This window comes from Pempheris klunzingeri, chromosome 13 (assembly GCF_042242105.1).
Source record: "Pempheris klunzingeri isolate RE-2024b chromosome 13, fPemKlu1.hap1, whole genome shotgun sequence".
NCBI lineage: Eukaryota > Metazoa > Chordata > Actinopteri > Acropomatiformes > Pempheridae > Pempheris > Pempheris klunzingeri.
Window position 1 is genome coordinate 24,919,819 of NC_092024.1, and position 10,756 is coordinate 24,930,574.

At 51.5% G+C, this 10,756-nt stretch overlaps 2 protein-coding genes across 2 annotated transcripts; both read right to left on the reverse strand.

Moving 5' to 3' along the window:
- Positions 1-683: 683 nt before the first annotated feature.
- On the reverse strand, positions 684-6,362 carry LOC139212029 (uncharacterized). Its single transcript, XM_070842470.1, has 7 exons — positions 5,911-6,362; positions 5,046-5,347; positions 4,300-4,507; positions 3,501-3,599; positions 3,290-3,426; positions 2,221-2,684; positions 684-985 (listed from the first exon to the last, which is right to left on the reverse strand). The coding sequence occupies exons 1-7, from the start codon at positions 6,145-6,147 to the stop codon at positions 684-686; spliced, it is 1,749 nt and encodes a 582-aa protein (XP_070698571.1). The 5' UTR covers positions 6,148-6,362.
- LOC139212030 (PHD finger protein 7-like) lies at positions 6,172-10,620 on the reverse strand. Its single transcript, XM_070842471.1, has 11 exons — positions 10,555-10,620; positions 9,968-10,065; positions 9,626-9,727; positions 9,324-9,448; positions 8,527-8,695; positions 8,139-8,245; positions 7,899-8,015; positions 7,215-7,339; positions 6,736-6,829; positions 6,234-6,537; positions 6,172-6,180 (listed from the first exon to the last, which is right to left on the reverse strand). The coding sequence occupies exons 1-11, from the start codon at positions 10,607-10,609 to the stop codon at positions 6,172-6,174; spliced, it is 1,305 nt and encodes a 434-aa protein (XP_070698572.1). The 5' UTR covers positions 10,610-10,620.
- Positions 10,621-10,756: the final 136 nt, after the last annotated feature.

Below are 10,756 nucleotides of genomic sequence, written 5' to 3' on the forward strand. Positions count from 1 at the left end.
ACTCATACCAAACTCCTATTAAAAAGTATCACATTTAAGACATCCTTGATATTTGGCAGCACGGAGGGTGAGATGATGAGTGTGTCTTTCCTCTCCTACAGTATCGTCCTGCTCCCTCAATCTACTTTAGCTGAATTGACTGAAAGACTGGATTCATTTGTTTGACATCTCATCTGTAGCTCTGACACTTGGGAATCTTTATTAAGCAAGAGAGCTTTAAAGAGGACGTTTTCCCTATGAAGTCTGGCATGACGTCTCCTCCAAAGAACATATAGGGACTTTATACTTTTTTTTTTTTTTTCATAAAGTGTGATCTGCAGGACATCAACACTGTGAATGTAAATGCACCTTCACTCTTCATTATTCGCTCTGCTGGATGAAGAACATGAGAAACAGTGAAGAAGAACACTGAAGTGTTTATTCACGTTGGAACATCTTTGGTGAACACCTGAGCTGAAGCTCCTCTACTGACAAACATCTTAACGTCTGGTCAGCAGAAGGAAAGAAAACAGGAACAGGTGACAACAGCTTCCTCTGCTGTGCTTCGAAGCTTCTTTAAAAAAAAAAAAGTGTATAAAAAACAGAAAAGTGCAGATTCACAAGTAAAAACAGACCTGTGGTTACCATGGTTACCATCCTGCCCATCCCTCAAACAGAAGGATCAGAGGAGGAGATCTTCCATCTCACCCCGTGTCCTCCAACGACACCTGGGTTACACTACTGATCACGATCACCTGGCTGGGTTTAAAGGTTCTCGCTGGACGTCTTCTCCGTCGCTGCCCTCTGCTGCCCACAAACGTCCTCGAGGCCAGCTTCCACCCCGTCTCCCCCCCGATGGCGCCCCGCTCGCTCTCCCCCGGCGTCTTCTCCGCCGCTCTCCACTTGGACACGACGTCCTCGGGGTGGGGGTGATTGGCCGTCCACCCCTGCTCGCTGATCTCCTTCGCCACCTCCTCAACGGTCGGACAGCGACTTGAATATTTGGCTTTAAAAGAGAAAACGTAAGAATTAAGATTCCTGCAGGGCTCCAAAGTGTTTTATAGAGAGGAGAAGCCCCGCCCCTTCCTGGGTGCCGCCATGTGACCTCATTTCAGTAAAAAGACGAATAAAGTTTAGATCCAGTTTGAATTGTTCCCTGAACCACAGACAGGATGTTTGTCAGTAGAGTCTCAGTTTGTGGTGAAGACGGTAAAGAACCATTCAGTCTGGTGTCAGAGCTGCTAGCTAGCGAGCTAACGCTGCTACGTCCCCGTGCTAACGTCCCTACTGTTCTCTGAGCTGCTGTGTGTGATCACAGACTCCTGGTCCTCTGAGGAAGGATCACAGACTCCTGGTCCTCTGATGGAGGATCACAGACTCCTGGTCCCCTGATGGAGGATCACAGACTCCTGGTCCCCTGATGGAGGATCACAGACCCCTGGTCCCCTGATGGAGGATCACAGACCCCTGGTCCTCTGATGAAGGATCACAGACTCCTGGTCCTCTGAGGAAGGATCACAGACTCCTGGTCCCCTGATGGAGGATCACAGACTCCTGGTCCTCTGAGGAAGGATCACAGACTCCTGGTCCCCTGATGGAGGATCACAGACTCCTGGTCCTCTGATGAAGGATCACAGACTCCTGGTCCTCTGAGGGAGGATCACAGACTCCTGGTCCTCTGATGAAGGATCACAGACTCCTGGTCCTCTGATGAAGGATCACAGACTCCTGGTCCTCTGATGAAGGATCACAGACTCCTGGTCCTCTGAGGAAGGATCAGACCCTCTACCTGCTGCTGGACCACATCCTGGTACCAAACACACTCACAGCAGCTTTAGCGACGCTACGACAGGTCTGGGTGAATCGACTGTCTGATGCTTTAGTTTTAAACTGAAACTTTAAAATCATCTTTTAACCTGACAAACATCATGTGAGAGATTCAGGGAACAATTCAAACTGGATCTAAACTTTATTCGTGTCTCCGGTGACGACCAGACAGATTTTTACTGGAATAAGGTGACACAGGAGCGTAGTTCACTCAGAGCATGTTGTCGATGTGTCCTCACCTCCAACACATATCTCTGCTTCTTATCTGACAGTGACAGTAAAGAGACACAGGAAACCTGGTGTCGCCCCGTGGGTGAGCGGATCACTTAGATCAGGAGAAGGAACCTGGGGGGCAGCGGGCCCCTGGGTGGGAGGCCCTCAGGTGTGTCACTGACGAGGGAGGGGTTTACTTACACTGCAGATACTCCCTCCGCTGGCAGAACTGGAGATTCCTCCACTTGTCGTAGAAGTGGGAGGGAAACCCGGCGTCGGCTCTCTGCTGACCGCTCAGCGTCACCGGGAACCTCTGGAGGAACGCCTCCCAGTGCCGTCTTCCTCTGCCGTCCTCTTCCTCCTCTTCCTCTCTGGTCCTCTTGTGAGCCCGGGGGCTCCGCTCCTCCGCCGACCCCTCACAGGTTAAAGGCAGATGGACGCTGGGGCTCTCAGGTGACGGCTCGTACCGTCCCAGGCTGCTGAGGAGGGCGCTCGTGGTCACGGTGGAGTCCAGAGTCCTCGTTCTGGAGGGGGCCCGGTTCAGAGCCGCAGACCGGCCCATGTACAGATCCACGGCGAACTTCTGCTCCTCCGTGCACGACGCAGCCACCACGGCCTTCACAACCCTCCGGATTTCCTGACTCGTCACATTTGGCAGTTTGTAGCTGCAACGGAGCAGAAATCAAACACGTCACCGCCTTTTTCTGTCTGTACGTCATGACTGAAGGTAATAAAGGTGTAGAGCAGCACAACCAGACCTCCTCTGCAATGGAAACGTTGTTCACTCCTCCAGGAAACAGGTCAACAGGAGAGTTCTGGTCCCTCAGCTCAGAGAGCCCTTTGGCTCAGCTGTTAGCCACAAAGCTAACGTTATGCTAGCTCCAAAGCTAACGTTATGCTAGCCACAAAGCTAACGTTATGCTAGCCACAAAGCTAACGTTATGCTAGCTCCAAAGCTAACGTTATGCTAGCCCCAAAGCTAACGTTATGCTAGCTCCAAAGCTAACGTTATGCTAGCCCCAAAGCTAACGTTATGCTAGCCAGATTCGATGTAAATAACAGTAAATCTAATGTTCAGACTTCCACGGTTGGCTGTGTCACATGTCACAGTTTCACCGTAACCACAAGGCAGGTGTCCATTATCACTTTGTAACGGACGGCCAGCAGCCAATCAGAATCACGTAGACTATTATGGTGTAAGTGGTCAGTTACCTGTGTGCTCTCAGACTGTCGGACCCCCCCGTGTGGTCGGGGGCCCGTTGGGACTTACTGTGCGTGCAGGCGGCTGAGGTCGTTGGTGGTGCCCTTCAGGGGCCGGCCTCTGGAGGCCAGGAAGAAGGTGCCGTCGTCCTCAGCGTTCGTATAGATGTAGTCGGGGCGGACGGACAGGAAGTACTGCTCCAGCATCTGTGGGGAGCAGACAAGGAGGTCAGGACCCGCGGGGGGAGCGGAGGCGCTCCTGTGACCGGTGGAGAACTCACCGCGGCCTCCTCCTGACTGAGGGCGAACGAGACTCCCTGCTGGCTGAAGGTGACACAAACTCTGCCAGCAACCGTTTTCCTGCTCAGCCACTCCGTCACCTGACAAACAGCACAGAGACAGACGGACAGCAGCAAATCGTTTTAAAGGTCCCACGTTAACGTGATTTCATGATGTAGAAACCTGCACTAAGTAAGGAGTTTAGACTTCATGTGATCACGTGACCTCCTCAGTGTCACAAACACGTTGAAGCAGCAGATAGTTTATTCACTAATTAATTTATCTTTTTAATTCAGTATATTTATTTATTGTGGTTAGTTATTTTTATTTTTAATTTAATTTATTTACTTAATGAATTTAATGTATTTATTTTGAATTTGATTTTCATTCCACATTAGTATTTTTCTGGCTGTTTGGTCCCGTTCAGTGGGATCGGGGGGGGGGGACAGGTAGGAGGATGCTGCTTGCTGTAGGTGTGGGGGGGGTCGTAGTGAGTTTCTATGGTTACGGTGATGCTCTCACTCTGGATTAACGTGTTCCTGTAAACATGTAAACTAGACTTTTTGACTTTGTTGGTGATAATTTGGCTCCACATTTCTCTGTTTCTCTGTTTTACGGCCTGAACTGATCTTCACTTCATCCATTTACTCTTTTTTTAACTTCCACTGTTAAAGAGCAGTTTGACACGTGTAAAGTTCCCAAACTCAGAGGAGAATCCCGTTAAATGAATCTGATCTCAGCATCGACCAAAGTAACCCTGCTCATGTGCTTTTTGCCGTCCCTGTGAGCAGACCGCCTCACCGTCATTCCCTCCAACGCTCCGGGTTTCTGGAAGTGTTGAAGGATCACGATGGCGACGCAGTAATAGCGGAACAGCAGCTTCTCCTCTGGGGACACGTGCTGCTTCTGGAGGAGCGTCCTGTAAATGGCCCGCATGTCGTTCTTGGCCTCATGTAGGAGCCTCTGGCAGGACTGGAGGCTCCTCCCACCCTGGAGGAGGACGTCGGACCTGACATGAGACACGAGGAAGAGCTCATTAAAGTTATTCTGCAAAAGACGCTTTAAACATGTCAGTGTGACCGTCCCCTCTGTTTCTGCTCCGTCCGGCACTAAACATGTGAAAACGCTTTGTGACATCATGATCACGTGACCTCCTCCGGCAGGCCGACGGTCCCGCCCACTGAGAAGCTGTCCTCCACGGTTGTTAGCTGCTAACGCTGCTAATAAGATGTCGCAGGTTGGAGCAGAAAAAACCCACCGACGGTCTCCATGTCCTTTCTGGTTATTTTCCTGAAGCGTCGCTCCTGATGAGGTCGGAGCTCCAGGACGGACCGATACTTGCACACTGAAGCTGGACGTTTTGTGGTGTTAGTCTGGTGACTCTTAGCGTTAGCATGCTGCTAATGTGTTCCCCTTTGGAGAGTCGGTGGGCAGGGTCTGTTCAGGTGGGCGGGGCCTGTTCAGGTGGGGTGTGAGACCCCAAACACAAGAATGAGCAGAAAGTCGCCTTTAAAAGGAAACAAACGGGCGGCAGGGGAAGAACTGACCTGGTTTTCCAGGCTCCGTGGGCCTTTACCACTGGCTTCTTGAGGGCCTTGAGGAGGTTGAGGTACGCCTCGCACTTCCTGTCAAAGTCTGGATCCTCTGCGGCAAACTCCAGACGAGTCTTCAAGTAGAGCACAAACCGGATCATGCTCTTGATGTAGTTGAGGACGGTGGCCGGGGCCATGTGTGCTTCCTTCAGCTTGTCCAGGAAGTCCTGCGTTTCTGCGCTCCGAACCAGGAAGTCCATGCTGACGTCGCTCCCGCTGGGCTGCAAGTACCGCAGCATCCGCGAGGCGTTGTCTACCTGTCACGGAAGATAAAGAGGAGGAGTGTGAAACTACAGGAATCAAAGGAAGAGAAGAAGAAAAGGAAGAAGCAGCAGCAGCTAACTGCCAGCCAGCAGGACAACGAGCTCCTCATTGTCTGACCAGAGGAGCAAACTGCACCTCTTTTGCCCTCCTACAATCACACTGTGGGGCGGCTTCATGCTGGATCTGATACTATAGTATAAAAGAAGACCATCACTGACTACATGACCGTCCTGCTGTGCTGAAGAAGACAGTCAACTAGAGACTGAGAGCAGAACCTGTTCACTGAGCTGATAAATCATTGACTTCCATCCAATCAGACTTCTGTTTGGAGCCAGTGGAGTCGCCCCCTGCTGGACCAATCAGAGGACACCAACACTTTGTCATTGTGGCACCTTGAAGGGTATAAAGATCACAGGAAGCAGCCTTCAGGACTGTGGTGGCATCAGTCAGCTGAACATCAGAGAACATCTCTGTGGTGTCGAGGCCTCCAATGAGCTTCTCCTCAGAGCTTCTCCTCAGAGTCTGAAGCTTCTCCTCCCCGGTGGGTGAATCTTACCTGCTGTTGGCAGTTTGGGATGTGAACGATGAAGCTCTGGAAGCCCGTCAGCACTGTAGCTTCAGGGGGGAACTTCTTGTAGAGGCCCATGTTCTGCATGTTGAACATCACGGTCGTGTTGCTTTGGGCCAAATGCCTGAAAACACACAGAGGCAGAAAACGAACTCTAGTTAGTCCACAGCCAAACGTCTCTGACTGAGCGGATGAGTGTGGGAGGGAGGTGGGGACTCTTTCCATGTTGGGCTGTTTGATCCGGCGTCGTCACCGGAGCTGCACCCGGAGCGGGGGCTCTTGTCTGCGCCGCCACCCAGCGGGGGAAGGACTCGTTCATCGCCCGGGTCCAGGTGTGCCGAGTCGGGGACGTTGGCCACAAAAAAGTTTCTCCTGCGCAGATCCTCCAGCAGAGCCAGCCTGCTCGGCGTGTGGGGGATCCACAGACACATGTCAGCGTAGTCCCAGTTTCTGGCTTCACGGGTCCATTCTTTCACAGACTGCTGGGCCCTCTGCAGCTCCGCCCGCCTCTCTTCAGGTGTGCTGGTCTTCATACAGACTCTGGCCAGGTGAGTCAACAGCTCATCCTGTGGTTTTTCACACAGCAGACAGTGAACGACACAGTGCTCCGACTGTCTGAGAGGAAGAAAGAGAGGGAGAGGAGGCGCTTTACAGAGGGGAGGAGAGGGGAGTTAGGTTTGTGTGGAGGAGAGGGGAGTTAGGTTTGTGTGGAGGAGAGGGGAGTTAGGTTTGTGTGGAGGAGAGGGGAGTTAGGTTTGTGTGGAGGAGAGGGGAGTTAGGTTTGTGGAGGAGGGGGGAGTTAGGTTTATGTACCTCTTACAGCTGACGGGGGAGTGGATGGGGGACGGGTGGCGTTTGGACAGCAGACTCCTCCTCTGACCTCTCTGAGGAGATGAAACCAGGGAAGCTGGAGAAGAAAGAAAACAGTTGACATAAAGAACAACATCAACATGTAGAATGATCAATAATCAGAACTCTATTGATCAGGTTGGACGCTCAGACACACAGCACTGATTCTGACTGGAATCCTCCAATGATTCTTCAAATAAAACTCACTTCACTTCAGGTTTGCTGAGATATCTTAATTACATCTGAAACGGTGAATTGATTTTGTCAGTCGACAGAAAATGAATCAACGAGCGCTTTAAAAACATCTGTTGTGATTCCAGCTGTTCAGAAGAGAAGATTTGGGGCTTTTGGTTGGTTTCAACAGTTCACTTGGTTTCCTGCTGAGCCTCAAACACTCTGAGAAACATTAAACGAGGATCTTTTATCCAGTGGCTGACTCACACCTCTCCCGTCAGCAGCCTGCGTGCAGTCGCTGCAGGCCCAGTCTCTGGTGTCCGACTCCAGCCCCGAACACTTCCTGTGAGTCCCTCTGGATCCACACAGCCGGCAGCGGATCACCTCAAACCAGCTGGAACAAACAGCAGCAGCGGGAACGTGGATCACTGGTGTGTAAGCTGCTCTGAGCTAATGCTAAGCTAATGCTAACGGTCATTTTAGGGACAAAGAGACGAGCGTCCTTTTTAAATAAATCCTCCACTGCAGCCCTGAAACACCGTCTGACCCACAGCAGAACCTCAGAAATCCTCTTTTTCACTCCAAACATTCTTCTTACTGTCAAAACCTGCTGCCTACGTTACCCACAATGCACCTCGACCCCTCACAGTACGGTGGGAGATCAGTGCATGCTACGCTAGTTGTGGCTAATGTGTCATGCGGCCTGCTCTCTGACTCCACAGTCTTTTATTTTGAAAAATTGACTCAAGTGACGTCACCTCTGAGTGTCACCTGACCAGAAGTGATGCTGACAAGATGTTGCAGGAAAACTAAAAGCCTGAATGAAACTCTGAGGAGCTGTTGGACTTCAGGAAACCTTTCCGACAGGTGAACTCTCCCATGTGACCGTGTGTTTACCTGTGGATGTGACACCTGGATCAACTCTGGGGATGAAATCAGATTAGATGTCGTACCCAGACTTGGCGGAGTGCGTGCGCCCGTCGTTGCAGAGGCAGGTGAGAGCGTCACAGCGCCTGTAAACTACCAGCAGCTCCGCATACGCCTCCGCCTCCAACTCCCATGAGGCATCTCTGCAGGAAAGAGCACAGTGAAGAAGAAAGCAGTTCCCTCTACCCACAATGCCTCGTCTCCCGAGGTCACTTCCTGTTCCTGTGCGTCCTCAAACCCTCGTCACATGTCGGCGATCACGTTACCTCTCTGGGATGAAGATTCCCATCCGGAGCATCTCCTCCTGGAAGTTCTCCTTGTTGTTACAGAGAGTACATCTGAAGAAGAAGAGGCCGGCACTGTGGGCCTGACGCTGACACACACACACACACACACACACACACACACAGAGACACAGAGACACACACACACACACACACACACACACACACACACACACACACACACACACACACACACACACACACACACACACACACACACACACACACACAGACACACACACACACACAGAGACACACACACACACACACACACACACACACACAGTGTGGTTTGGGTGAACTGGCCCTTTAATGCGTGAGGTGTTGGATGAGGGGAGAAATGAAAGCAGAGCGCTGAGGGTCAGACTACCTGCACACAGTCCCTGTGGAACCAGCTGTTGTGGCAGGACGGACACTTGAGGACGGAGTAGCAGAGGACGGGCTCGATGGAGTCCAGACAGACGGAGCAGGACTGAGGCAGGCTGAGGTCTGGACCCACACTCACACTCTGGGAGGGGCTGTGATCCCGACAGTAGGACCTGGACACACGGACGGACGGACGGCGGGGACACGAGACGGCGTTTAAACACAGAGACGCCGGAGCACATTTCCCCTGACGAGCACCTGATGGAGGAGAGCGGCAGCCTGATGCTCCTCACAGCTTCACTGGGGTCAGACGGTCTGATCAGTGATTACTGATTCTGGGTCTGCATTTATGGTTTTATTCCTCACTGGTTCATCATCCTTTAAAGGGTCGCTCCAGGTCCCCTTTAGGCTACTTTTAAAGGTTTAGTTCTGATCCAGACTAACCAGGAAGTACCTGTAAGATCCTCTTTATTTAACCACAGGCAGCCATTGTGTCGCTCTCTTCAATCACACCAGACTTCATTCACAAAAACAGGAATTTAGCCGCTCTGCCACCGTCTCAGTCTGCTAGTTAGTTTGTGTTATTGTGTGACTTTGGTGGTTTAAAGGGTCAGTACGGATCCAACACAACATTTGTTTAACACACTATAACACAAACAGACTGAGCGACTGAGGCAGCAGGAGACCAGCTGCTCCTGAGTTCTGTCAGCTAAAAGGACTGTTTTTGTCAATGGAGTCTGGATTAGGTTGCAGCCATTAACTAATAAAATAACAAGTGTTTAAAGTGTAGTCGGCTCTCACGGGAAGGGTTCGGTGAACTGGGAGATGAACTCGTATTTCCTCCCGCAGGGGAAGTGGACCGTCTTCCTGCAGCTTCTGACGTTACAGCCGACACACGCTCCCTTCTTCTTACAGTAGCAGCACGTCTGAAACACAGTAAAGACAGTAAAGACACAGTAAACACAGTAAAGACACAGTAAAGACACAGTAAACACAGTAAAGACAGTAGAAACAGAACACACAGTGACTCTCCTCTCTTCCTCTCTTCCTCTCTGGTTTGTTTCTAACTGGTTCCGTCTTTCAAACTGGATCAGATCTCTCACCAGTCGAGCCGAGCGGCGGATCTCCTGCTTGATGTCGTCCACCAGGAAACCGAAGACGCCCTCGTCCTCCTCTCCTCGCTGGTAAACTCCACAGGACGTCAGCTGAAACACGGCACAGACGGACAAGAACGCGGTCACGTATGTGCGGAGGACTCCACCCCTCAGAGCCACGTGACCGCGCTCTCAGGATAAACACATCAGGAATATGAACAGGGTCTGGTGGGGCCCGGCTGCCGCTTTAGGAGTCTGCACTTGGAGGATTTGTACCAGCTGAAGTCCTCCGAGGGTTTTTGGCTTTAAACCCTCAACACAAAGAATTCCAACACTCTGCCTGAGACTCACCAAACAGAAGTAGTGGACGGACAGTTTGTGCTCCTTCAGTGTCACTTTCTCTCCAAACACGGCCGGATCGTCATCGGCGAGCCTGCAGAGAGCGCAGCCTGGACACAACAACGACACATTCATCCACAGACACAACGCAGGGCTGCAACACCTGCTCCAAAGCCAGACTCAAGCACCTCTCAAGGATGTTCAAGGTCACGTCCTCCTCTGACACCAAAACACTGAGGTCATGACTGAAGACCAGCCACAAGAGTCTGATCAACCAGACTCCAGCCAGAAAACAGCCACTTTAAGCAGCAGCAGCAGCAGCAGCACTGGAGTTACTGCACCAAACACAGACCTTCCAGACATTTCCAAACCTCTCCAGGATGAGCAGAGACCCTGTGAGAGCGTCTGAACAGCTCCTTCACCTTTTACAAAGCCATATTCAAGCACTTTTCAATGACGTTCAAGGAGAATTTTCAGGCTTTTCCGGCTGTCGTCACTTAAATAAACTCAAATCAACGAGACTCTGCGTCTGAAGCAAACTGGAGAGTTTGGTGTCGGTAAGATTTGTGGCTCAGAGAACAGAGAACAGTCACACTCACACTCCTCCTGGTTGCCACCGGCGACCCGCGACCTCCTCGCCTTCTTCTTCTTCATGTCGGTGCGAAGCGAACCTGCAGGGACGCAGACAGACCGCCGGGGGTCAGAGGTCACATCTACTGAGCTTCATCGCTCTTCATCCCTGCTGGAGCTTCATCATCAGAGAAGCACACTGACGGGTCTCCTCACTGATCAAACTCACAC